The 26,495-nt window shown below is 31.7% G+C and overlaps 4 protein-coding genes across 7 annotated transcripts; all 4 read right to left on the reverse strand.

The window, feature by feature from the left end:
* On the reverse strand, positions 1-5,669 carry LOC145321547 (uncharacterized). 2 transcript variants are annotated; one of them, XM_080162964.1, is made up of 4 exons: positions 5,590-5,669; positions 4,960-5,035; positions 667-2,128; positions 1-401 (listed from the first exon to the last, which is right to left on the reverse strand). In XM_080162964.1, exons 2-4 carry the CDS (start codon positions 5,032-5,034, stop codon positions 376-378), a joined length of 1,563 nt encoding a protein of 520 aa, XP_080019090.1. In that variant the 5' UTR covers position 5,035; positions 5,590-5,669; the 3' UTR covers positions 1-375. The 2 variants fall into 2 exon arrangements, with proteins under 2 accessions (XP_080019090.1, XP_080019089.1); XM_080162963.1 differs by having other exon boundaries at positions 1-2,128.
* Positions 5,658-11,253, reverse strand: LOC145321461 (uncharacterized). Its single transcript, XM_080162882.1, has 3 exons — positions 11,168-11,253; positions 9,406-10,516; positions 5,658-6,892 (listed from the first exon to the last, which is right to left on the reverse strand). The coding sequence occupies exons 2-3, from the start codon at positions 10,483-10,485 to the stop codon at positions 6,140-6,142; spliced, it is 1,833 nt and encodes a 610-aa protein (XP_080019008.1). The 5' UTR covers positions 10,486-10,516; positions 11,168-11,253; the 3' UTR covers positions 5,658-6,139.
* On the reverse strand, positions 11,248-24,652 carry LOC145321462 (uncharacterized). Its single transcript, XM_080162883.1, has 3 exons — positions 24,292-24,652; positions 21,797-23,244; positions 11,248-13,233 (listed from the first exon to the last, which is right to left on the reverse strand). The coding sequence occupies exons 2-3, from the start codon at positions 23,207-23,209 to the stop codon at positions 11,656-11,658; spliced, it is 2,991 nt and encodes a 996-aa protein (XP_080019009.1). The 5' UTR covers positions 23,210-23,244; positions 24,292-24,652; the 3' UTR covers positions 11,248-11,655.
* On the reverse strand, positions 15,205-21,419 carry LOC145321548 (uncharacterized). 3 transcript variants are annotated; one of them, XM_080162966.1, is made up of 2 exons: positions 21,343-21,413; positions 15,205-16,903 (listed from the first exon to the last, which is right to left on the reverse strand). In XM_080162966.1, the coding sequence occupies exon 2, from the start codon at positions 16,859-16,861 to the stop codon at positions 15,359-15,361; it is 1,503 nt and encodes a 500-aa protein (XP_080019092.1). In that variant the 5' UTR covers positions 16,862-16,903; positions 21,343-21,413; the 3' UTR covers positions 15,205-15,358. The 3 variants fall into 3 exon arrangements, 2 of the variants coding, with proteins under 2 accessions (XP_080019092.1, XP_080019091.1); XM_080162965.1 differs by lacking the exon at positions 21,343-21,413 and adding an exon at positions 17,984-18,048; XR_013880278.1 differs by lacking the exon at positions 15,205-16,903 and adding an exon at positions 18,048-19,843 and having other exon boundaries at positions 21,343-21,419.
* Positions 24,653-26,495: the final 1,843 nt, after the last annotated feature.

Genomic DNA, 26,495 nt, shown 5'->3' on the forward strand with positions numbered 1-26,495 from the left:
TAAAAATAGAAAAAAAACAAATATGAGTACTTCATATGTTGGCCAGACCAAGTATAATTATTGAATAACTTTACAAATAATAATTTTCTTAGAGCAATCCTTAACTTACTGACCACCAATATATTTTGTATTTAAAAAAAAAGAAAATTTGATAAATGGTATTTTACATTTAAAAAACCTTTTGCTATCAGTTGTATAATTGCAAAATTGTTGACTCATTAATAACACCTAAAAATTTCTTATACTTTTATTTAAAACATAGACTATACTATGCTTGTGCTTGTAAAATGCCAATGAAATTTTTATTCATATTGTTTGACTAATCTTCATCACTGTCGCTGTCTTCATCACTTTCACTGTTTTCATCTTTGATCTTTACAAGGCAATGTGGATTGTTGGCTCTAAATTCAAGAAGGACACTCAGAAAAGTAGAATCATTTGTCTGCACTCGTTTTTTAACATTTTTCCAGATAAACTTATTCAGGGCGGTCGATTGTTGCATAAGCAACAACTTTACAATTTCTGTTTCAATATCATCAGCTTCTAACATTTTCAGATTTAGAGGATTATCGAGTTCAAAATTACCATTATCTATTTTAGAAATGCTGACATCTTTCAGGGTCTTATATGAAATGTTGAGAATCTTAGAAACATATTCAGGCTTACCTCTATCACAATCGAATTCTATCAAATTTTCCAACTCATACTTGGGATATAAAGCACAGTTACAGGAGCGTGGAGAAAAAACTAACAATGTTGTTAGTGATAAGCTGGCAAGCTTGGTCAGGTTTTCCGTCAGATGTAGACAAGTATTCTTGCAAAATAATAGTTTCAGCTTGGAAAGTTTGTTACCAATTTCATCTGTGCACGAAATATCTGTCAGTTCCAATTCTTCTAAGTCCTCTGATACAGATATTAGCTTAGCAACAGTGTTAGCATGCACCTTCTTAAGGTATAACTCCTTTAACTGAAGCTTATCCACAATAAGATCCTGTATGTCACCATTTACTGACTCCAAATCTAGTACTGTCAATGTTTTCATTGACGCATTTATCAAAAATTTAGCCAGGTTATTAGTAATAGATTTACCTTCAAATGATTCCAATGAAAGTTGAAGATCATCATCAAACGTCAATGTTTCCTCGTGAAGAATAACATCAGTGAGTTCTAACTTTTTTAATGTTGAACTATTGGCTTTCAACATAAGAGGGAGATCTGCTATATTGGATTTGTTGTAAACTAGCTTTTCCAAACACATGATCTGAACAGAGTTTATTTTATCTTTAAGTTCAATATTTATATCCCAAAACGCCAATTCTTTCAAAGTGTGTTGACATGATTTCAGTATTAAGATCATATCTTGTACATTTGGTGAAAGAATTCCATCATCAGAATAAAACAACAACTCTCTCAAATTGAGCTCTGGACAACATATCATACTTTGACTTTTTTCAATAGGGCCACCAAATTTTAATATTTCTAGAGTCTTGCTTGTAGTTAGGAGAAGAGAAGATGCAGAATCAGGATTTAAACACACAAAATTAAGTTCCTTTAATTTCAATGGTTCTGTTATTGCAACTTTAAAATTCGTTGACAGGGTTTCCAAAGTATCTGCATTGTTTTGAATCAAAGCTGAGCTCATCAACATTCTATTGGTATCAATATCTTCTTCTGAGTTAGGAGAATAGTCACCAAAGAAAACAGACAAATTTTTCAGCTTAGGAAATTTCAGTTCTGGATCAAGCAGAAAAAACTCTACACCACAAATAAATGTTGTTAATTCCACAATATTATTTTTCCAGTTATTTAAGATGATTTCAGAAAACATAGCCATCTTCTCAAAATCTTCATTGATCATTTCTGTTTCATCTTTAAATTCCACAGATAGCTGAATGTCTGGAAAACCCCCATCTTTTAAATGTCTTAACTTAGCTTTGGCAAGTGGTAAAATTATTTCATTATAACTTTTACCACCACGTTCAACAACAATTTTCCATTTTCTCATTGCAGGATCATTAGCCATCACTCTTCTCTCACAAGCTTTAGAAGCAAGTTTCAGATTTTTCTTATCTTTAGGGCGCAAATAACCAAGCATCAGTTGGTATTCATCTTTAGGCAGTTTACTGAAGTTATATGATCATACAATAAAACCAGAATAACAACAAAAAAATATCAATTTTTGTAAAAAATATGACAAATTAAACTGGATATTTGATAATTTAAGGATATATTAACTTTATTTCACACAATTATCAATCGATAGGATTAATCATGACAGTTACACCTCCCCCTTTTTATATGTCAATCATTGTTTTATTATGCTTTTTAAAATAGAATAGGGGCGTCGTAGCTCAGTGGTAACGCACTGAGTTACGGTGGTGAGAGTTCGAGTTCAAGTCCCTATGTGGCAACTCGAATTTCTCAGTCGTTATACATTCACGCAGCTTCCCCTGGTTGTGTAAGAAGGGAGATTATTGAGTGGTTTGGATACTTAAAAATCAAGTACATAACATCTGTACAACCCTTATCCCAAGCTCCTCTGCGGAGAGCGTCATTCATTACGGTGACTTAATTTGGGACACCTGCCATACTCGGCGAGGGTGAGGTAATAACGAGTAGCTCCCTTGAGACAGCGGGTCAAGTCATAATGTACTTGAGCGTGGAGCTTGAGCTGGCCCTAGTGGCTATACAAAAGTGTCTCGTCCTCCTCCATGACTACTTAGGTCCAAACACTAAGAAACAATGGCTACACACACACACACACACAAATAGAATAACCATTATGTTGCAACTTATTTTGTTTCAATATTTTTTTGTTTTTTAAAGTAAGCATTATGAAACAAAAATAACTTTGATGCTATATTCGTAATCTTTTCACGCTTCGTTTTTTATTAAATGAATAAGTTGGGGTACAATGTTTGGCACTTTCGATATAAGTAAATGATAATAAAAAACCCATAGAATGCGATAATAACTTCAGAAAAATCGAAGAAAATAGTTTTCATACTTAATTAACGTTTTTAAGTTTTTCTTCAAAAAGTTTAGATAAGATGCCTTTAAAAGTCGTCTATGATTTTGTCAGGGATAAAAATGTAACTTTAAAATAAGAATTACAACATATTTTTTCAATTAGTACAACGTAAAATTTTGAACATTTTATTGATCAGTATATTTTTTAAAATGTGAAGTAGAAACCTGAATATTTTATCATGAAAATTGTGTTATGATTTGATTGTCTGCTAGATTACAAGAAAAAAGATACTGACAGTACTTGTTGGTTCTTTTAATAAAATTAGGTAGATTACTTTCAGAACCCCTCTTTTTGCAACGTTATTTCAATAGAACAGAGCCGTAGTCTTAGTGTTCTCAATATCTAGACAGCCAACCATTGTTTTAGAATTGTTCAATTTTTTTAACTTCTGATAAAAACAGAATTAATGGTATTTTTGTAAATATTATACCTCCAAGAAATGGCTATACTTCCCAATCATATGTTGTGTGATATTTAAGAGGAATTATTTTGATATAATGTCATTAAAATATTCGTTGAAAAAAGTGCTATTCTAGCTTATACTTCACATTTTAATGTGTATGATAATTCAAATAAAAGATAATGAAGATTTATATTATATTTAATTCTTAAAATTATAAAGAAAAACCTGGAAACAGTAAAAAACTGACTTTATTTTATTGACGTAGGGAAAATTATGTCAAATATTTGAATAAAAAAACAATATTAAACAAAATAAATTATTTTTGATATAGTCACAAAAAGGCTTAATGAGTTTAGGAAATATTTCATTCACTAATCATGTCATTTAAACTCTATTTCACAGAATACAGTGTAAAAAGATGTTCTCGTTTTAATTTTAAGTAATTTCAAATGCATTTTAATACCTTTTAATGATTTATTTTTTGAAACATCTTTTTATAAAATGTTATTGATTTTTGAAGTTATATGTTAGAATGTTTTTAAATTTTGTTAACATTTTGTTTTAAATGTAGAAAATTGGTAATTCTAAACATTCAAAAAATGATTTTATTAAATTTTCATCACTTAAATTGCATGTTTGATGAAATTTTCAACTGATAATTCAAGAAAAATCGTTTAAGTTTTATTATATTTTACTTTGAATTGTTAAAAAAATATATTATTGTCAAAAAAGGAGAAGTTATGTTTTCCTCAAAAAAAGACCTAAAACATGAAAATTAACACGTGTAATGAGAATTTTTTTCTTTCAGGTTTAATTTTAAGTAATTATTGATATTTTTTGTAAAAAGGATTTTATATAAAAAGTTTTAAAACTCGAGTTATGTAGTGGTTCTAAAAAAGGTTGCGAATTTATGCAATTTTCTTGCAAAAAAAATTTTCTAGGATTTTAAAAATAGCAAAGGGTGTTATTAGACGTACTTACAGATACAATTGCTAAGTCATTTTGGCCAAACACTAAAATAAAGTTTTGACATCTGAGGGTCCAACCGTGTTTTATTTGGTTGCTTTATCAAAATCAATTTGGCTTAAGAAGTAAGTTTTTCAAAATATCGTTATGTAATCTAAAAAGACTCCAAAAATATGTGTAAAAAATGTTTTCATCTTAAAACCTAATTTTTTAAAACACTTTTGTGTAAAGTTTCTGCTAGTAACAAAAATAAAAGGATTTTTAACTTAACTTTGCTAAAAAAAAAGTCGTCTCATGTAAAAATTTACTTTTTGCACAATCACTTTTTCAACACTTTGTGTAAAGTTTCTGCTAGTAACAAAATAAAAGGATTTTTAACTTAACTTTGCTAAAAAAAAGTCGTCTCATGTAAAAATTTACTTTTTGCACAATCACTTTTTCAAAACTTTAGCTTTAAAATCTCAGTTGTTAATGCAGTTGGCTGATACACTTAAGGCTGGAGGCGAAGCAACTAGTTGCTTTCCAAGAAATTACTGAAATTTGTATGAACATTCCTGAGATTTCCATCCTCGAACAATGGGTCAAGTTTGGGTTGGTTTGGTAAATTCTTGAATCTTTCTGGTCCAAGTTTCATCCTGAAGTAAAGAAGTCAATTACATATGATACTTCATTGTATGTAGCACACCCGTTTAGATGCGCCACGGTTAAAAAAGACATGAAAATAATAAAAGTGTTTCGCTTATTAATTATAACTTAAATCAAGGGAATTAAACAATTTTAAGATTTAACTACAAAACTTAAATGTATACACACCTAATGGATCACATAAATTTATTTTTTATTTATAATATTTAGTCGAGAGATAAAATTGGAATAGATTGGGGGAAAAAAATTGGGGAAGAGGCAAACGCCAAAATACGTTATTAAAAAAAACTAATGTCCGGGGTAAATGGGATAAAATAGGCAATAGTTTTGTTATTAAAAAAAACCTTGTAGAAAGTATACATACATCCTCTGTCGCTATGATATGCGTTCTGTTAGATTATCATTTCGGAAGACAATAGGACAATTCTTACATGACTAAATAAAAATAAGAGATATCCATTACGGACTCCTACGATTTATAACTTATAGGTGGCAACTCTAATGATAACTGACCTTTAGAAGCTAACCAAAGATTAAGATTTACCTGGCAGTTTACAAAAAAAAATTCTTTAACAACCAGACCAGATGCGACAGTCCTATTTCATTGTCAAATTCTGAAATTGACAAGTTTGCAAAATATTTGTATACATTTGCAATGAATGCAATTGATTCCATACCAAGTAAATGTTTTCATGAATAGACATGGCAATTGTACTCTAATAAAAATACAATCTAAAATAGTAGACAAAAATTACACAATTAAGAGGGGGGTATGTTTTGACACATTTGTGTAAACAGTGAGTATAGGCTTTATCTTTGGATTGAGAGGATAGATTGTAAAAGAAAAAATCATTCTTATATGATGAATTTTCCCAAGTTTGAAGATTTTTTGGATAGGCCTCCAAATTCAGGAGCTGGTCTCTGGACAGATAAAAATATTTTTTTTTTTTGAAGAGACAGAGGTCAACTTTTGATAACGTACAACAAAAATTTTTCTTATAAAAAGTTAAAAATAAGCTATAAAAAAAGATATTATTTATTTTCTATTAAAAGCTTTTTCTTTGTCAACTTTGTTTCAGAGGATCCTACAATAATCAAGTATCCTCTTCTATCTCATGATTTAATGTAGTTAAATCATTTTCTCCAGTCTCATCTTCCATCTGGACGGAGAGAAAATCGTCTGCAATAAAATCTTCTTTTTCTACAATACCTTCAGTATTCATCTTGATAGAAAGAGAATCATCATTAGCGTTTTCCTCTTCTATTGTTTCTTTTTTGATACCTGCTTCACCACAATCAACAAAATTTATGGAAGCAGAATGTGTAGATTCTAGTTTATTAAGATGTTGGATAGTTTTCTTGTGCTGTGACAAGTCTGAAGCAGATTTGAAAGATTTCTGGCATAAATCACATTTGAATGGCTTTTCACCTGTATGAATTCTCATATGTACTGTTAAACTACTTAGCGCTGTAAATAACTTTTTACATATATCACAATTAAATGGTTTTTCACCTGTATGGACACTTTTGTGTCTTGTCAAATCACCAATCTGTGAAAAAGATTTTTCACATGAATCACAAGAGTATGGCTTTTCTCCTGTATGAATCCTTTTATGTCTCGTTAAGCTTTCTAACTGCGAGAAAGTTTTTTCACAAATATCACAGTTAAATGGCTTTTCTCCTGTATGGACTCTTAGGTGTCTTTTTAAATCACTATTATGAATGAATGACTTTTCGCACATTACACAAGAGAATTGTTTATCATCTGTATGAATTTTTATATGTGCTTTTAGACTCCTCTTTGTAGAGTAGTTCTTATGGCAGAAATCACATGTGTTCATGTTGGGGTGTTAAATGTATTCTTGCACCTGAAATATATAATTTATAGGTTTTAAGAGGGAGGAGGTAGAGTTTATTTCTCGCCATCTCTGTCAATTTTGTTCCAGCGATTAAATAAAAAGGGACTTAGAATTATATTAGTCACTAATCCTATCGTATGCAGAACACTAGTTATGTATCAATATGTAAATTTTTTATGAACCTTGAAAACCGAGAAAAAATATTAAATATATTAAAATCAAATATTTTTTTGCAGCCGGTGGGAATAAAGTGAATATAATTACAGAGATGGGTTTTTAAAAGTGAATGCCGCGATTTTTCATTACAATTATTATGAACAATGCCCCGTAGGAACTAAACAGAGTATACAACTATTTATCTAATTATTTCGCTTTTGTTGGTACGGCCTTCATAGAAGAAAAACAAATTATCTTAAATCCATTTTTGCTGCATATTAATTAATGCATCTCTTTAGAGCTGTATTAGAAATTATACAAATGGCTAAAATAATAATTTTAAAACTTTGAATTCTTAAGTTGTATACTCTGTTGAAATCCTACAGGGCATTTTCATAATAATGATTGATTGAACGAAGACGATGTCTAAAAAATGTCGAAAAAACGCGGCATTCACTTATAAAAACTCATCTCAGCTCCAAAATTGACAAAGGGTAATTAGACAACCTTAGGGAGCCACGCTTCCTTGTTAATGTTAATGGGAAAAATGTATTGATGGTAATTAAAATATCAGTTAGCATGTATAACTTTTAGATTATAAAACTCGGACGAGGTAGTAAATAATAACACATCAAGGAAAATTTTACTTAAGTTGCATAATAGGAGAGTTTCATCCAGGTAGAAATCATACATGCATTAGTTCAGATTCTTAACCTGAAGTTAATCCCCATGAAAGGTAACCCCTAAAGTAACTAGACAACAAAAATTAAAGCTTTGAATTTATTTAACTTGATTTATATTCAAGAAAACTCTATGAGTAAAAAAAGATTTAGGTGTCCTCTCTTTTTTTTACAATGACTTCATTCCACCAACCCTAATAGAAGGGGGGGGGGGGGCCGACGAGTTGAAATGTAATGCATGCATAGTACAAATATTTACATAACCTTGGCTTTCATGGTATGGTTCATCAACTTTAACTTTGAAAATATATTTCATAGTTTTAACTCAACTTAATTGTATCTATGTTGTCAATATACTTATATCATTGTTTATTCCATTTTATCTGAAACGTAAGTAATTAAAATTAAATAAAATTGTTAGGTAGGTAGTTCATAAAAACTGACATCTTTTTGATTTGTAAAAAAAAAGATTACTATCCTTTCCTTCCTACGCAGAAATATAAACCCTTTAGAAGGCCAAGAAATTAATTTCTTATACCTTTAGCAAAAACATGAAAATCCGATAAAAACAACGACTGAAAATGTTTTTTCGCAAACAAAATTGGAAATTCGATGAAAATCTTCTAAGATGTGCCAAATTAAAATAAAATGGGACACATGGACAAACTTTTTATTTTTAGTACCGCACCGAAAGGCCATACAAATAAATGACTAAAACTCATAATAAAATTTAGATTAGTGGAAAAAGTAAATATATAAAAATAAAAGGAAAATTAGATTTTTCCATTCTTTTTAACTGTTGACAATCATTGTACAAAATAAAACTAATAAAAGAGGCAAACACTGTTATACAATTTATTTAAAATATCATTATATTAATTAGATTTAAATAAATATATTTCTATTGCTTGCAAAGTCTAAAAAATGAAAATCTTTTAAAAAATTTCAAATATTCAATAAATATCAGGTATAAACTTTAAAATACATTTTTTTTATCTCTGGATATTGATAATTTTAATCAAAATTTAAATAATTTAATTACACATTCATATTGTATTTACAGATTAAATAAGCGAAAATTTATATTTTCTATATACATAAGAATTTAAAAGGCAGCTTTTCTTTTATCTTATTAGCATGTCACAAAGGAAGGGACATGAATGCCCTGCTAAGGGGGGGGGGGGGGGGAGAATAAAAAAACACGTGAGAGGGTAAAAAAATAAAAAGTACCTATTGGAAACATTTTTTTCATTTTCTCCTCCTTTGGGAAAAAAACTAGAAAAATATTTTAAAATGTTAAATAGTAACGCGAAAAAAAATTGATGTTATTTTAAAAATAAAGAGAGGAGTAGGTTACGCTAAAAATACGTAAAGGTGTGAGTTTTAAGGCTTAAAAATAGTAGTAGAACGATAATATTCACTAAATATGTGTATCTTTTATTCAAAAGAACTATACCTAGCAAAAATTTCTTTTTTTAAAAGTTAACATAAATTTTTATCGTTCTACTACTGTTTTTAACTTAAAACTCACAACCTTTACGGATTTTAAGAGCAACCTACTCTAACCTTAATACATAACAATTTTGTAAAAATTAAGAAAATGGTTTGTTAAGATTAAAACTATCAAGTAATTTTAACTAATCATCTTTTAATTTAAATTTATTAGAATTCTTCTTTTTCTTCTATTTCCTGCTTTATCGTTTCTTCAACATTTTCAACCTCCATTTGGACTGAAAGAAAATTTTCTACCACAAAATCATCTTCATTGATTTCTTCTTTTATATTTGCTTCAATACTCTCAGCCTCGGTATTAGGATAATGTTCATCTTCAATTTCTTTTTTCACATTTACTCCACCACAATTTACCAATTTCTTAAGATGTTTAGCTGATTTATAGTGCTTCTTTAAATCTCCACTTTGGTTGAATGACTTCACACATATATCACATTGTAGAGGGTTTACACTTTCACTATTGAGGGATTCCAACTTTTTAAGGTGTCTGGCTGATTTATTGTGCTTTATCAAATCACCATTTTGGATAAAAGACTTTTGACAAATATCACATTGAAATGGCAAATCCCCTGTATGAACTATCTTGTGCCTGTTCAAAGCACTGCCTTGTGCGAATGTTTTACCACATACATCGCATTTAAATGGCTTCTCACCTGTATGTATCCTGTGGTGGAGGGTTAATTCTGTGCTAGTTCGGAATGTCTTTTCACATGTATCACAAGAGTATGGCTTCTCACCTGTATGAGTCCTTAGGTGCGAGCTTAGGTTGCTGTAAGAAGAGAATGGCTTTAGGCATATATCACAGGAGTATGGCTTTTCCCCGGTATGAACCCTCTGATGGAGAGTCAGCTCACCATTTGTACGGAAAGTCTTATCACACATCTCACATGAGAATGGTTTCTCACCTGTATGGATTGTCTTATGCACTACCAAAGACCTGCTGACTGAAAAAGCCTTTTCACAATATTCACATTTGTATGGCTTCTCGCCAGTGTGCATCCTATTATGTACAATCAGCTCGCTGCTTGATTTGAATGCCTTGTCACATGAATCGCACTTGAATGGCTTCTCGCCAGTATGAATTCTATAATGTACAGATAACTCACTGCTTGATTTATATGCCTTGTCACACTCTGTGCACTGGTATGGTTTCTCCCCAGTATGGATCCTCATATGGACTGTCAGCGCGCTCATGGAAATAAATTCCTTCAGGCAGATTTCACAAGATTTCATGGTGGATTCGATATATGTAATTATTTTTAACCTGAAATAAATACAGTTGAGTTTATACTTGGGTAATAAGACATTTAAAACCCTTTATTATAAAAATAGACTGAAATAGTGAAATATCCCGATCAATACATCCCCATAAAACAGCCAAGGGGGTTGTAAACTTAAAAAGGTCACCCCTTAAACGTAATGGGATGTTTGAAATTTTTTTTTGCGATTTACGCTCTTTGTTGGTTATCCTATTATATAAAGTCTGAAGCTTAAGATTTCAATAACTACTTTATTATAGGGAAGCTTCACATAGGTCCTCGGATGGTTTTAAGCAATTTTAATTTTAGATGTAATCCCTGAAATCATTATAGACTATTTATTCCCCTATATCTACTACTTTGAATATAAGGCCCCCTAGATGCTAGGGGAGCAGCCACTAGTGTAGATATAAAGGGACACATGATTGGATGAATCTACCCCTAACAATTAAAACACCCTCTTGTTTTCCATAATACGCCCTCCGGAAGCTCACACCTCACTACACCCACCTTTAAGACGGTGTTAAATTTCTATGTATGCTTCATGCAAACCCACTGCCTCCATCTTCCAAGAGAAATTGCCCCTGTAGAAATATCTATAGCTAAGTAACTTCTTAAAGGCCTCTAGGGGCGTAAATAAAAAAAATCATATTTACCTAATTTACCAAGATATTAGTTTCCTGAAGGACTTGAAAGCATTACATCCAGATCATTTTATAATTATGCATTTGCTATATCTGAAAAATTGCAATTTATTTACATTTGAAAAGGGGCAAAATTGAAGTTACATTTAGATAAAAAATCAAAACAATAAGAGAGACAATTTATATAACAATTCTAATAAACTAACAGACAATACAGACACTGAATGAGGGTGTAATTTGGGAGTTCAGATATTTTGCCCTAAAATGAATGGAATCAAAATCATTGGATTAAACAATAAAAAAGTTCTAAAAAGTAAAAGATCTAAAAAATGTAAATTTTTCTTATAAAATCTCCCCTGAGTCTTTAGGGAAAAGCCCCTAGATACTAGGGACGAAGCCACTAGTACAAATATATAATAACACAATGCAAACATAAATAGGATTAGTTTCATTAGAAACAAAAAAGTACTGAGATCCACTCATTTTCATTGTTTACTTGTCTACGCTTGTTCTATCAAACAGACGGAAAGCATCTCTGAATTCCACTCTTCCCCTTCTTCTATTTCCTGTTTTATGATATCTTCATGCTCCTTAGCCTCCACCTTGACAGAGAGAGGATCCTCTTCTCCAGTATCTTGATTAACTTTATCAACATTTTCCTCTTCTACCATCTCTTGTTTAACTTCAACATGATATTCCTCTTTCCCCATCTCTTGTTTATCTTGAATAAGAGTTCTCTCCTCCCCCATCTCTTGTTTAACTTCAACAAGGGATTCCTCACCTACCAACTCTTGTTTAACTTCAATAATAGAATACTTTTCTTCAGCTTTATCACAATTGGCAGCTTCTAACATCTTATAATGTAGTTCTGTTTTCATGTGAAGGGAAAGTCTAAAACTTGATTTAAAATTCTTCTTACATGGATTGCAAGAGTAGGATTTTCCTTCTTCATGAAATCTTCTCTTGTGCTTATTCAAGTCACCAATGTTTCTAAATGGCCTCTCACATGTATCACAAGAGTATGGCTTCTCTCCAGTATGAATTCGCTTGTGTGCAATCAAACTACTATTGAAAGTAAAAGCCTTATTACACGTGTCACAAATGAATGGCTTTTCACCGGTATGAATTCTTCTATGGTCTATAAGCTTTGCTTTACTGCTTAAAGCCTTTTCACAAATATCACATTCAAAAGTCTTCTCATCAGTATGAATAGTTTTAGGACTAGCCTCTATCCCCCTCTCTTGTTTAACTTCAACAAGAGTTTTCTTTTCTTGGTGTGGCTTTATTATACTAATATCATGAGTTTTCTTATGCTCTTTCAAGTGGTCCATACGTGCAAATGTCTTTTCACACTGTTCACATTGTAGTCTTTTAAAATCTGAGTGAATCTTTCTATGTCTAGTTAGTTCACCTTGAGATTTAAATGGTTTTTCACACAAATCACAAGGAAATGGTTTAACATTAGAATGAGTTCTTTTGTGCGTTGTTAACTGATGATTAGATATGAATTTGTTTTCACATAAATCGCATGAGAATGATTTCTCACCTGTATGGATTATTTTATGTTTTACCATTGAAATATTTGTTTTAAATGCTTTTTCACAGATATCACAAGAAAATGGCCTATCATCTGAATGAACCTTTTGATGGGCAGAAAGCAAATTACTAGATGTGAATGATTTACCACATGTATCACAAGAGTATGGCCTTTCCCCGGTATGGATTCTCATATGTTCAGTTAATGAACTATTGCGAATAAATGTCTTATCACATATCTCGCAGATGTAAGGTCTTTCATCTGAATGAACCATCATGTGTCTTTTCAGTTTAGAAGGATACAAAAACTCCATATGGCAAATCTCACAAGAGTGTGGCTTTTCCCCAGAATGGATTCTCATGTGTTCAGTCAGATAACTTCTTGTAATAAATGTCTTATTACATATCTCACAAGGGAACGGTCTTTCACCTGTATGAACAAACATGTGTTTTTTCAGTTTATAATTTTGAGAAAACTCTTTAAGGCAGATTTCACAAGAATGCATGATTAATTTCAGACACAGTTGATAAGTTTCTTGAAACTGAAAAAAAGAAAATTAAATAGGTCAATTTTGAAAAAATTACCTAGGTAGGTAATAAAGATTTAGTTATTTTACTCTGTGTCACTATAAAACCGTTTTCTGGATTTGGGAGTTGATTGATCAGGGGAAGCATGAGAAAAAAAATTATAGGTCAATATTGTCTGTTAAAATCAATATACATCAACTATGGCGAAAAAAAGGAGTTTTCATACCCTCCCCTAAAACCGCCTAGGGGAGTGTCAAGTTAATAACATCCCTCTTGTTGTCTATGATACGACCCCCTAAGGCTCACACCCCACTACAACCCCCTAAATTTCTGTTACAGAGTAATGTCAAGAATCATTACGGGGTGTCAACATTTTTTAGATTCGCTTCGCACAAACCCACCTCCACCCTTTCAAGAAAAATTGCGCCCTTAAAAATATACTTTTTCCTTTAAAAAACAGCATGTTATGTGAAGGGTTGACCCCCCCTCTCCCACATTCTATCCCTTAAGTGCCTCTGGGACGTATAAAAACGTCATATTTACCTAATTAACAAAAGTATTAGTTTCCTTAAGACCTTTTTTTGGAATTATTACATCCAGATCATCTTATATCTGAAATATTGCAAATTATTTACATTTGTATAGGTTTTAGCTTTGGGTGAAAAATGGGTACACCAACAAACCTCCTAAAGGGACAAGGGTACTAAAGGACAAAATCAGACATTTACCCTATGGAAAAGATTATTCAAGAAAGATTTTCGGTTTTGATTTTCGTCCCTGTGTTTTATCGCCATATTGAATTTGATTTTACATTGTTTCAATGTGTTTTTATTTTTAAAATTTAACTAATCCTTTTCAAATCCTAGAATGTATAACTTGAGATATGTCCTTTTAGGAAATTTGTCCGTTTAGTGCTTTTGTCCTTTAAGACCTTTGTCCCTTTAGGACCCAAAAAAAATTTAAATAACAATTCCAATAAACTAACAAACAACACTGACACTGAATAGGGGTTGTAAGTTTAGGAGTTAAGATAAACCCTCCCACCACCTCACCCACTTTATATAAAAACAATGATGACAACATTCATAAAAGCGAAGCTCTGAAACGGTAGGAAAAACGGACATTAACACTTGTATAATGTCAGAACTGAATAATCAGAATGCGAATGTATAAGAGTCAAAGCAAAATTGTAAGTAAATTTGTTAAAAAACTGTTTGATACAGGATAATGATTATGGACATACTTACATTTTTAGGACTTGATTATAGAGTTGCTTCGCTTATAATATTGTACTTTGTTGTCCCAAGAATCAGTATACCAAAAATCAGACCAATCGGATAATTAGGTCACATACAAATTTGTTGTTAAAAATGTAAAAAAAATCAACATGTTTAAAATGGACGTACGGACATTCTGGTAATGATTATAGAGTTGCTACGCTTTCTTACTCGTACCTAACTATTACAGGAATCACCATGCAAAATTTGAAATCGATAGGACAATTCTAACATGCCTAAATTAACGAAAAAAACCAATTTAAAAAAGTAAAAAAATCAACATGTTTAAAATGGACGTACGGACATTTTGGTAATGATTATAGAGTTGCTATGCTTTCTAAACCGTACCTAACTACTAAAGGAATCACCATGGAAAATTTGAAATCGATAGGACAATTCTAACATGTCTAAATTAACGAAAAAAGCTATCCGTGACGGACGGACGGACCGACCCTAATTATAGAAAAGCTTCGCTTTTAATATAAACAAACACTTATGGATAGGATTAGTTTCATTAGGGGTGTACTGTATATAATGTTCAAGTTTCCTTTTTTTTTTCCCCCGGCTGCAAAATATTTCATTTTTGCCTCCCTATTTTTCTCCCCAAGGAAGAGGAATAAATATAAAAATTTTCAAGTAAGTACCTGGGTACTCTTTATTGTATCCATTTTTTTACCCTCACACATATTTTTCCAGGTTTCCCCCCCCCCCCCCCGAGGATGGGATTGTGAAAAAATTTTACATAACTTTTAAAACTCTCAATATTTTTCAATTTCCCCCTCCCCCCTTTAGCCGGGGATCCAGTACAGAACATACACCCCTGGAAAATACTTGGATCCACTCATTTTCAATGTTTACTTGTCTAAGTTTGTTCTATCAAACAGACAGAAAGCATTTCTGAATTCCATTCTTCCCCTTCTTCTATTTCCTGTTTTATAAATTCTTCAGACTCCTTAGCCTCCATCTTGACAGAGAGAGGATCCTCTTCCCCAGTATCAAGATTAACTTTATCTAGATTTTCCTCTTCTATCTCTTGTTTGACTTCAATAAGAGATTCATCTTCTTGTAACTCTTGTTTAACTTCTCTATGAGATTCTTTACCTACCAACTCTTGTTTAACTTTAATAAGAGAATACTTTTCTTCAGCTCTATCACAATTGGCAGCTTCTAATATCTTATAGTGAAGTTCTGTTTTCATGTGAAGGGAAAGTCTATAACTGGATTTAAAATTCTTCTGACATGGATTACATGAGTATGATTTTCCTTCTTCATGAAATCTTCTCTTGTGCTTATTCAAGTCACCAATGTTTCTGAATGGCCTTTCACATGTATCACAAGAGTATGGCTTCTCTCCGGTATGAATCCGCTTGTGTGCAATCAAACTACTATTGAAAGTAAAAGCCTTGTTACAGGAGTCACAAATGAATGGTTTTTCACCGGTATGAATTCTTCTATGGTCTATAAGCATTGCTTTACTGCTTAAAGCCTTTTCACAAAAATCACATTCAAAAGTCTTCTTGTCAGCATGAATAACTTTAGAACTTTCCTCTTTCTCCATCTCTTGTTTAACTTCAACAAGAGTTTTCTTTTCTTGGTGTGGCTTTATTATATTAACATCATGAGTTTTTCTATGCTCTTTCAAGTGGTCTATACGTGCAAATGTCTTTTCACATTGTTCACATTGTAGACTTTTAAAATCTGAGTGAATCTTTTTATGTCTAGTTAATTCACCTTGAGATTTAAATGGTTTGTCACACAAATTACAAGGAAATGGTTTTATATCAGAATGAGTTCTTTTGTGTGTTGTTAACTGATAATTAGATATGAATTTGTTTTCACATAAATCGCAGGAGAATGATTTCTCACCTCCTGTATGAATTATTTTGTGTCTTACCAATGAAAGATTTGTTTTAAATGCCTTTTCACAGATGTCACAAGAAAATGGCCTATCATCTGAATGAACCTTTTGATGGGCATAAAGCATAGTACTAGTTGTGAATGATTTGTCACATGTATCACAAGAGTATGGCCTTTCCCCGGTATGGATTCTCATGTGTTCAGTCAGTTTACTATTGGTAATAAATGTCTTCTCACATATCTCGCAAGGGAACGGCCTTTCACTCGTATGAACAAACATGTGTTTTTTCAGTTTATAGTTTTGGGAAAACTCTTTATGGCAAATATCACAAGAGTGTGGCCTCTCCCCAGTATGGATTCTCATGTGTTCTTTCAGATCACTACTGGTAATAAATGTCTTTTCACATATCTCACAAATGAAAGGTCTTTCACCTGTATGAACAAACATGTGTCTCTGCAGTTTAGAAGGATAGGGAAACTCTTTTTGGCAAATATCGCAAGAAAGCATGATGAATTTTGAACACCAAGAAACTATCAACTGTTCTCGACACTGAAAAAAAGGTTTAAAAAATTATTTTGATATTTTTACCTAGGTATTAATTTTAAACACATTAGCACTAAAAAATGCGTTTCCGGTTCAAGGAATTGATCCTAAGAAGCAACACAAAAAAATAATTTTAGTTTCATATTCTCTGTAAAAATATTCATCAAATTTTAGGGCAATTTATAATATCTCCAAAAATAGAGAAAAAAAGCCCTATGCTAAAAATTAGATTCAAAACTTTTATATATTTTGTAACAAATTAGTTGAAAAGTCAATTATCAAAGTGTTTAAATGTTCAATAAATGTGAAGATTTTTCATTTCCTTTTATTCCTCTTTTTATTTTATTGAGAAATTAGTTTTTCTATATTTCCCTATGGCAAATTCAGTTTTAGTTATAATATCTCTTTCAAAACTGCACATTTGTTTTCAAAAAGGAATTAAAAATTAAATCTTGTGTTTGGAGGAAATGTCGTCGTCCTTGTTAAAATGTTGTTTTCAAGTAGGTAAAAAGAATATTAATTTAAACATTAATTAAAGAACAAAAATCTACTAGAATACACACGCCTTTTGACGTGTTTCAGCTCTAAAATGAGCTTTAGTTTGAGACATATAAAAAACACCTGTTATAAATTTGATGCATATTTTTACAGAGCTATTGAAAGCTAACATTTTTACTTTTTATGCTCAGGGGGGGGAGAAAAAAATTAAAAATTAGTGGTTGGAGGGAAAAAAAATGTAAAAATTAAGAAAACTGAAAACATTTTTTCCATTTCCCCCCCCCCCCTCCTTGGAAAAAAAAAAATAAAAGAATGTGTGGTAGGAGGGTTAAAATAAATAAAATATAGAGTTCTTTAAATATTTTTTGATTTTCCCCCCTACTTGGTGAGAAAAAACTAGGGGGGGGGGGGGGGGAAATAAAAAATTTTGTAGCCGGGGTAAAAAAATAAATCTTGTGCAGAATATACACCCCTGTCTACCTAGATAAAAAATTATCTACAAATACATTATTTTTTTTATGAGTTCGTTTTGTAAAATTATCTCTATTAAAATGGCTATACTATCAGGGTAAAAAGTTATATGTTTACCTGAGTTTACACTCACTTGTCAACAGATTAAAAAGAATTATTGGTTTTGTTTCATTGATTTATCTGAAAATAATAAAAATTAAAAAAATGGTGTCTTTTGATTGGAAAAAAGCAATGCTGAAAGAAGGTTTTCAAAAATAACTAAACATCAAATACTCTTGCTTTTACGTCTAACTCGTTTTATACAACAATTTCATTTTAATAAATCTAATTTAAATTAGAAGAAACTTATAAGTATTAAATCTGTGTTTTTTACCTTAAAATTACAAAAAAAAAACTAAAAAGAGGTAAAAATTTGCATAAAATCGACAAAAAATTCAAGGTATAATGTAAAAAAAAACAGCAATGTAGATAGGATTAAATTGTTTCATGTAGGATCCACTTATTTTCATTGTTCTATCCATATTAGACAGATAGTATTTCTGAATTCCATTCTTCCTCTACTTCTATTTCATGTTTTAGGATTTCTTCAACCTCCTTAGCCTCAATACTTACAGAAAGAGGATCTTCTTCCCCCAAGTCTTGTTTAAATTCACTAAGAGATTTATCTTCATCTATGTCTTGTTTAACTTCAACTTGAAATTTATATTCTTCAGCACTATCACAATCAACAAAACTCATGGCTAATATTTTTTTATGTAGTTGTGTTTTCATATGAGTGGAAAGTTTAAGACTTGATTTAAAAGACTTATGACATGTATTACAAGAGTATGATTTTCTTTCTTCATGAAATCTTCTCCTGTGCTTATACATGTCACCAATGGTTCTGAATTGCCTTTCACATATATCACAAGAGTATGGCTTCTCACCAGTATGAATTCGCTTGTGTGCAATCAAACTACTATGAAAAGTAAAAGCCTTGTTACATGTGTCACAAATGAATGGCTTCTCTCCAGTATGAGTTCTTCTATGGTCTTTTAACTGTACTTTACTTCGAAAAGCCTTATCACAAAAATCACATGGAAAAGGCTTCTCGTCAGTGTGAGTATTTAAATGACTTTTTAAATTAGAAATGCCAGAAAATGCCTTATTACAAAATTCACATGAGTGTAGCTTCAATCTATTTAAATCATGAGTTTTTTTATGGGATTTTAAGTGGTCCATACGCAAAAAAGTCATATCACATTGTTCACATTGTATTCTTTTAAAATCTAAGTGAATCTTTTTATGTCTAGTTAATTCACCTTGAGATTTAAATGGTTTGTCACACAAATCACAAGGAAATTGTTTAACATCAGAATGAGTTCTTTGGTGCATTTTTAACCGATAATTAGATATGAATTTGTTTTCACATAAATCGCATGAGAATGATTTCTCACCTCCTGTATGAATTATTTTGTGTCTTACCAATGAAAGATTTGTTTTAAATGCCTTTTCACAGATGTCACAAGAAAATGGCCTATCATCTGAATGAACCTTTTGATGAGCAGAAAGCACAGTACTAGTTGTGAATGATTTATCACATGCAACACAAGAGTATGGCCTTTCCCCGGTATGGATTCTCATATGTTCAGTCAGTTTACCATTGGTAATAAATGTCTTATCACATATCTCGCAAGGGAACGGTCTTTCACCTGTATGAACAAACATGTGTTTTTTCAGATTTTCCTTTCGGGAAAACTCTTTATTGCAAATATCACACGAGTGTGGCATTTCCCCATTATGGATTCTCATGTGTTCATTCAGATCACTACTAGTAATAAATGTCTTATTACATATCTCACAAGGGAAAGGTCTTTCACCTGTATGAACAAACATGTGTCTTTGCAGTTTAGAAGGATAGGGAAACTCTTTATGGCAAATATCACAAGAATGCATGATGAATTTTACACATCAAGAAACTATCAACTGTTCTTGACACTGAAAAAAAATTTTAAAAAATCATTTTATTATTTTTACCTATTAATTTTAAACCAGGGGTGTAAATACTGCAAAATTGAGGATAGTTTATTAGGGATAAAATCATTCTTGTATGCTAAATTTTCCCAAGTTTTAAGATTTTTTGGATAGGTCTCCAGGTTCAAGAGCTGCAGGTTTCTAGGTGGTCTCTGGAAAGGTAAAAACTAAAAAAATTTTTGGAGGTCAACTTATAAAACAAAATATGCATCTTTTTGAATGTTATTTTCATATTTGAAGATAAAAGATGCATATTTTGTTTTATTAGTTGACCTCTAAAGTTTTTTTTATCAAGAGATTACCTGGAGGCCTGCAGCTCCTGAACCTGGAGGCCTGTAGTTCCTGAACCTGGAGGCCCGTAGCTCCTGAACCTTTAGGCCTATTTAAAAATTATTAAAACTTGGAAAAATTTATCACATAAGAATGATTTTATCCCCAATAACCTATCCTCTCAGTACAAAGTTAAAGCCTATACACACGGTTTACTCAAATTTGTCAAAACTTCCTCTCCTCTTAATTATTAAGCTAATACTTATAAATACATATGCAAAAGTAAAATGATAATTTGTTTTAAAAAAAGTATTTAAAATTAAATCATGTGTTTGGTGGAAATTTCGTCATCCTTGTTAAAATGTTGTTTTCAAGTAGGTAAAAATAATATTAATTAAAACTTAAAGAACAAAAATCTACCAGAATACACAAACCTTTTAGTGTTTCAGCTCTAAAATGAGCTTTAGTTTGAGAGATATAAAAAACACCTGTTATAAATTTGATGTATATTTTTTAGGGATGGGAATCCGTCGAATTTTTGGGCCGGATTCGGATTCCGGATTCTGAAGGAATCCGTCAAAAAAAGTGACGGATTCTTGCGGATTCCGGATTCTTATTTTTGGCGGATTCCGGATTCGGATTCCGGATTCTAGCAGTATTTTAAAAGGCCGTCCGTCACAGAGGGATAGCTTTTTTCGTTAATTTATCACTATGTTACTTGGTTGAAGCCTTGATTTGTTTAAAGTGTTGACTTCCAGCATAACTAAAACATTTACATCACATTAGTAATTATTAAAATTTGTTATGTAGAAATTTTTTTTATCTTTGCCTTCAAACAGAGGGAGTTGTAAGAAAAAAGACGGTAATTTTAGCCTACCAATTTAGAATCCGGAATCCGCTATAAAAAACGGATTCTGGATCCGGATTCGGATTCCAAAATTGGCCGAAAATTGGGCGGATTCCGGATTCGGATTCCGGATCCGGATTCCCATCACTAATATTTTTACAGAGCTATTGGGAGCTAACATTTTTACTTTTATATCAAAAATTAAACCCTGAGTGAAGTTATTATCTAGATAACAATTTAACTAAAAAAAAAACTAGATTTTTTTGTTATGAATTCGTTTTGTAAAGTTATCTCTATTAAAATGGTTTCCGGCATAACTATCAGCGTAAAAAAGTTATATTTTTACCTGGGTTTACACTAACTTGTCAACAAATAATGCCACCAAATGATTATAATTTTTGGTTTTGTTTCATTCTTTTATCTGAAAATAATATAAATTAAAAATGTTGTCATTGATTAAGAAAAAGCAATGCTGAAGAAGGTGCCTTCAACAATTAAAATTTTTTTCACTTTTCAAAAATAACTAAACATCAAATACACTTGCTTTTACGTCTCCAAATCAATTGCAACTCGTTTTATGCAAAAATTTCATTTTAATAACTCTAATTTAAATTAAAAGGAATTTATAGGTATTACATATGTGTATTTTACCTTTAAATTGCAAAAAAAATAAAAAGAGGTAAAAATTAGCATAAAATTGACAAAAAATCCAAGGTACAATGTAAAAAAACCCAGCAATATGGATAGGATTAAATAGTTTCATGTAGGATCCACTTATTTTCATTGTTCTTTCCATATTAGACAGATAGTATTTCTGAATTCCATTCTTCCTCTACTTCTATTTCATGTTTTATTATTTCTTCAACCTCCTTAGCCTCTATACTTATAGCAAGAGGATCTTCTTCCCCGAAGTCTTGTTTAAATTCACTAAGAGATTCATCTTCATCTATGTCTTGTTTAACTTTAACTTGAGATTTATTTTCTTCAGCTATATCACAATCAACAATATTCATGGCTGCTAATATTTTCTTATGTAGTTTTGTTTCCATATGAGTGGAAAGTTTTAGACTTGATTTAAAAGACTTCTGACATGTATTACATGAGTATGATTTTCTTTCTTCATGAAATCTTCTCTTGTGCTTATACATGTCACCAATGGTTCTGAATGGCCTTTCACATAAATCACAAGAGTATGGCTTCTCACCTGTATGAATTCGCTTGTGTGCAATCAAACTACTATTGAAAGTAAAAGCCTTGTTACATGTGTCACAAATGAATGGCTTTTCACCGGTATGAGTTCTTCTGTGGACTTTTAGCCGTTTTTTAAAGTGAAAAGCCTTATCACAAAAATCACATGGAAAAGGCTTCTCGTCAGTGTGAGTAGTTAAATGACTTTTTAAAATAGAAATTTCAGAAAATGCCTTATTACAAAATTCACATGAGTGTAGCTTCAATCTATTTAAATCATGAGTTTTTTTATGGGATTTTAAGTGGTCCATACGCAAAAAAGTCTTATCACATTGTTCACATTGTATTCTTTTAAAATCTGAGTGAATTTTTTTATGTCTAGTTAATTCACCTTGAGATTTAAATGGTTTGTCACACAAATCACAAGGAAATGGTTTAACATCAGAATGAGTTCTTTTGTGCATTTTTAACTGATAATTAGATATGAATTTGTTTTCACATAAATTGCATGAGAATGATTTCTCACCTCCTGTATGAATTATTTTATGTCTTACCAATGAAAGATTTGTTTTAAATGCCTTTATACAGATGTCACAAGAAAATGGCCTATCATATGAATGAACCTTTTGATGGGCAGAAAGCACAGTACTAGTTGTGAATGATTTGTCACATGTATCACAAGAGTATGGCCTTTCCCCGGTATGGATTCTCATATGTTCAGTCAGTTTACCATTGGTAATAAATGTCTTTTCACATACCTCGCAAATGAAAGGTCTTTCACCTGTATGAACAAACATATGTTTTTTCAGATTTTCCTTTTGGGAAAACTCTTTATGGCAAATATCACAAGAGTATGGTTTTTCTTCATTGTGGATTCTCATGTGTTTAGTCAGATCACTACTGGTAATAAATGTCTTATTACATATCTCACAAGGGAAAGGTCTTTCACCTGTATGAACAAACATGTGTGTTTGCAGTTGAGAAGGATAAGAAAACTCTTTATGGCAAATATCACATGAATGCATGATTAGTTTTACACACAGTTTATGGTTTCTTGACACTGAAAAATAGGTTATGAGAAAATACATTTAAACAAAAAAAATATAAATGTTTTCATTTCTTATACTTAGTTAATTGTATCAATATGTCATTTCAAATTAATTAATTACTTGCTGTTTTTTTGTAAGTACCTACACTGTAGGTGATGTTTAGCACCTGTGACCTTTAATGTACTTTTTATTGATAATAAGGGGGGGGGGGAGTTCTGACACTTTTGTGTAAACAGTGATTATAGGCTTTTATAATAGGTGATTATAGGACTGAGAGGATAGGTTATTAGGGATAAAATCATTCTTATATGATGAATTTACCCCAGATTTAAGATTTTTTGGATAGGGCTCCAGGTTCCGGAGCTCCAGGCCTCCAGGTGGTCTCTGTACAGGTAAAAATTAAAAATAAGATTTTTTTTTTGAAGAGTTAGAGGTTAACTTATTAAAAAAAATATGCTTCTTTTTGATTGTTATTCACATATTTGAAGAAAAAACATACATATTTTGTCTCATAAGCTAACATCTAACTCTTAAAAAAAATAAATTCTTTTTTACCTGTAGAGAGACCACCTGGAGGCCTTAAGTTCCGGAACTTGGAGGCCTATCCAAAAAATCTTAAATCTGGGGGAAATTCATCATAAAAGAATGATTTTATCCCTAATAACCTATCCTCTCAGTCCAAAGATAAAGCCTATAATCACTGTTTACGCAAAAGTGTCAGAACTTCCCCCCCACCCCCTTTACATTTTCATTTGAACTCTACAAAACCGAAGTATAACCCAAAAATTTTCTTCTAGTTATGAGGGGAACATTAAAAAAAAAAACCAACATGGTCTCAATTGATTCCAAATCACGTAATTCCGCGAGAAATGTAAAAAAAACAATTTGGCGCCTGCGGAAAATGGCAGTCAATGATATTCTAAAAGTAACTTTGGCCCTACAGAAGCTTAAATCAGAAGTTAGCCCACTCTAGATCTCAGGGTTCTCGAGTAATGCCCCCCCCCCCCATTTAATATGAGAAGGCATGATTATCGTCGTCCAAAATAAAATATGTTTACCTGGGTTTACGGTTCACTGTCAACAAATAATGCCACCAGATGAATATAATTTTTGGCTTTGTTTCTTTGATTTATCTGAAAATATAAATTTTTATTTAAGCAAATCATAATAAAATAAAATTGTGGAAATTACAAATTATATCTCTAAATTGACTAGAAGCAAAGCTGATAGGTAACTATAACCAGTGTTGCGGAGCCGGGAGCTGTGGAGCCGTAATTTTCGTTAAAAAACGGCTCCGGCTCCGGATTAGATAAATAAAGAGATTTTTTATAAATTATAATTTGGTAAATCTGTTTTGTCATGTGCAAATGCCCCTTTTAAGTTTTTTCAAGTCCATTTTTATCAAAAATTGAACTTTTAAAACCTTCAAAAGTCAAAAAATATGTCGAGTTTTTCTTGATTTTAGGTCGGAGCCGCACCAAAATCAAACGGCTCCGCAACGCGGCATATAACAATAAAAAAGGAGACATTTTTGTGTTTGTTCTAAAACTTAAAACAGCTTAAAACATGGGTAGAACTCTAAAATTTGACAAGGCAGTTGTTTTAATGGGATATAACATGGATTTGTAAAAAAAAAAAATTAAATTTTTAAATATTAAAATAGTGGTGTGTATATTAATCATAAGGGGGGGGGGGGGGAATTAAAAATAGAGTATTGAAAACATTTATTGAATATTTTCCCCCTCCTTTGGGAAAAAAACTTTAACTAGAAAATAATGTGGGAGGGGGGAAATGTGTGTGTGTGTAGCCATACAGGGAGTAAGGGAGGGGACAATTGGCAATTAATTCAAAATAAGAGTTATCAAAGAAAGGGCATAAAATCCAGTTTAATCCAATAAATTTGTAGGAAATTATAAAGGGATTGTTAATTGAATAATAGATTTCCATAGCGTCTATAAAGTGAAATCACAACTTGGTTTTGATGAAATATATTGAGGTTTTATGGTGTGATTTTTATATTACAAGATTATTGAACCCGGCCAGCTGCTAGCAAGAATATGACTGCCCCTTTTTATTTTGTTTTTTCCCTTGCCCCCACCTCCCTTCTCCCCGTCTGCTACATTCTAAACTAACACAACGAGTAGTTATTTCCCTTGCCCCCAATTCCCTTATCCCTTCTCCCCGTCTGCAATATTCAAAACATACACAACGAGTAGCGGCATTTCATGCGCAAGTACCCAAACTCAGTCAGAAACTGCTAAATTCTTGCACATTCCCTTTAAGCCAGTACCCAAAGTCTGAGACTCCTAAAAATTGAATATTCGATCCATTGTCCCCTCCCTTACTCCCTGGTAGCCATAGTTTCTTAGTGTTTGGACCTAAGTAGTCATGGAGTAAGACGAGACACTTATGTATGCTAACACCAGGGCCAGCTCAAGGTCCACGCTTAAGTACAATTACTTGACCCGCTCTTAACTGTGCACTAACTTGTGCACTGTTAAATTAGCTGTGTGAGAACTCCTTGACAAGTTTCACAAGGTTTCATGATTAATAGTTCCGATATGGTGACGCTCAGACTGGATTTGATTCCTGTGAGAGAGGGGACAATGGGCTGTCTATTACACTAGTCCCCAAAGTTAAAGATAACGGTTTCTTATTCGTTGGCCAACTTTGGAAACTTAGGTGAATTTTGATTGGTTCTTTCATTAAGATGAGTGTTCAAACATTTCAACCACTAATTTATATCACTCACTTAAAGGGGTTATTTTTTGTTCCATCTTTGGGGATTTACATCAATTTATCGGCCATTGTATTATCCCTTCATATTCATGCTGTATTTCACTTAAAACCGCAATAGAACAGCCATTTCAATTCATAAAACTATCACGCCGCCATCGTCTATGACTCCATCATTTTAATTCTTGAAATACTCTGAAATAAAAGTTAAGAATAGGTAATTCAATTCTTAAAAATATCGTTTTTAGTAGCGCTGCAACTTTTTAGCTTGGCCCTTTTAGTAATAAACTTATCGATAACCTTATTTTTCTAGTCTTAAATGACAAAATTTCTACTAAAACAAATATTTATCCACCAGAAAACAAAACCACTGAATTAGTTTCAAATTAATGTTCTTAAAGATTTGTTTAAGTTTTGCTTTGCCACAACAGTACCAAAACACAACTGACGTAACGAACGTACGAATATGAAGTAGCTAAACTTATTGTCTTTTAAACATTAAATTTACAAACAACAGAAATACATG

This window comes from Acartia tonsa, chromosome 6 (assembly GCF_053477335.1).
Source record: "Acartia tonsa isolate MP-2025a chromosome 6, ASM5347733v1, whole genome shotgun sequence".
In the NCBI taxonomy this organism is placed as follows: domain Eukaryota; kingdom Metazoa; phylum Arthropoda; class Copepoda; order Calanoida; family Acartiidae; genus Acartia; species Acartia tonsa.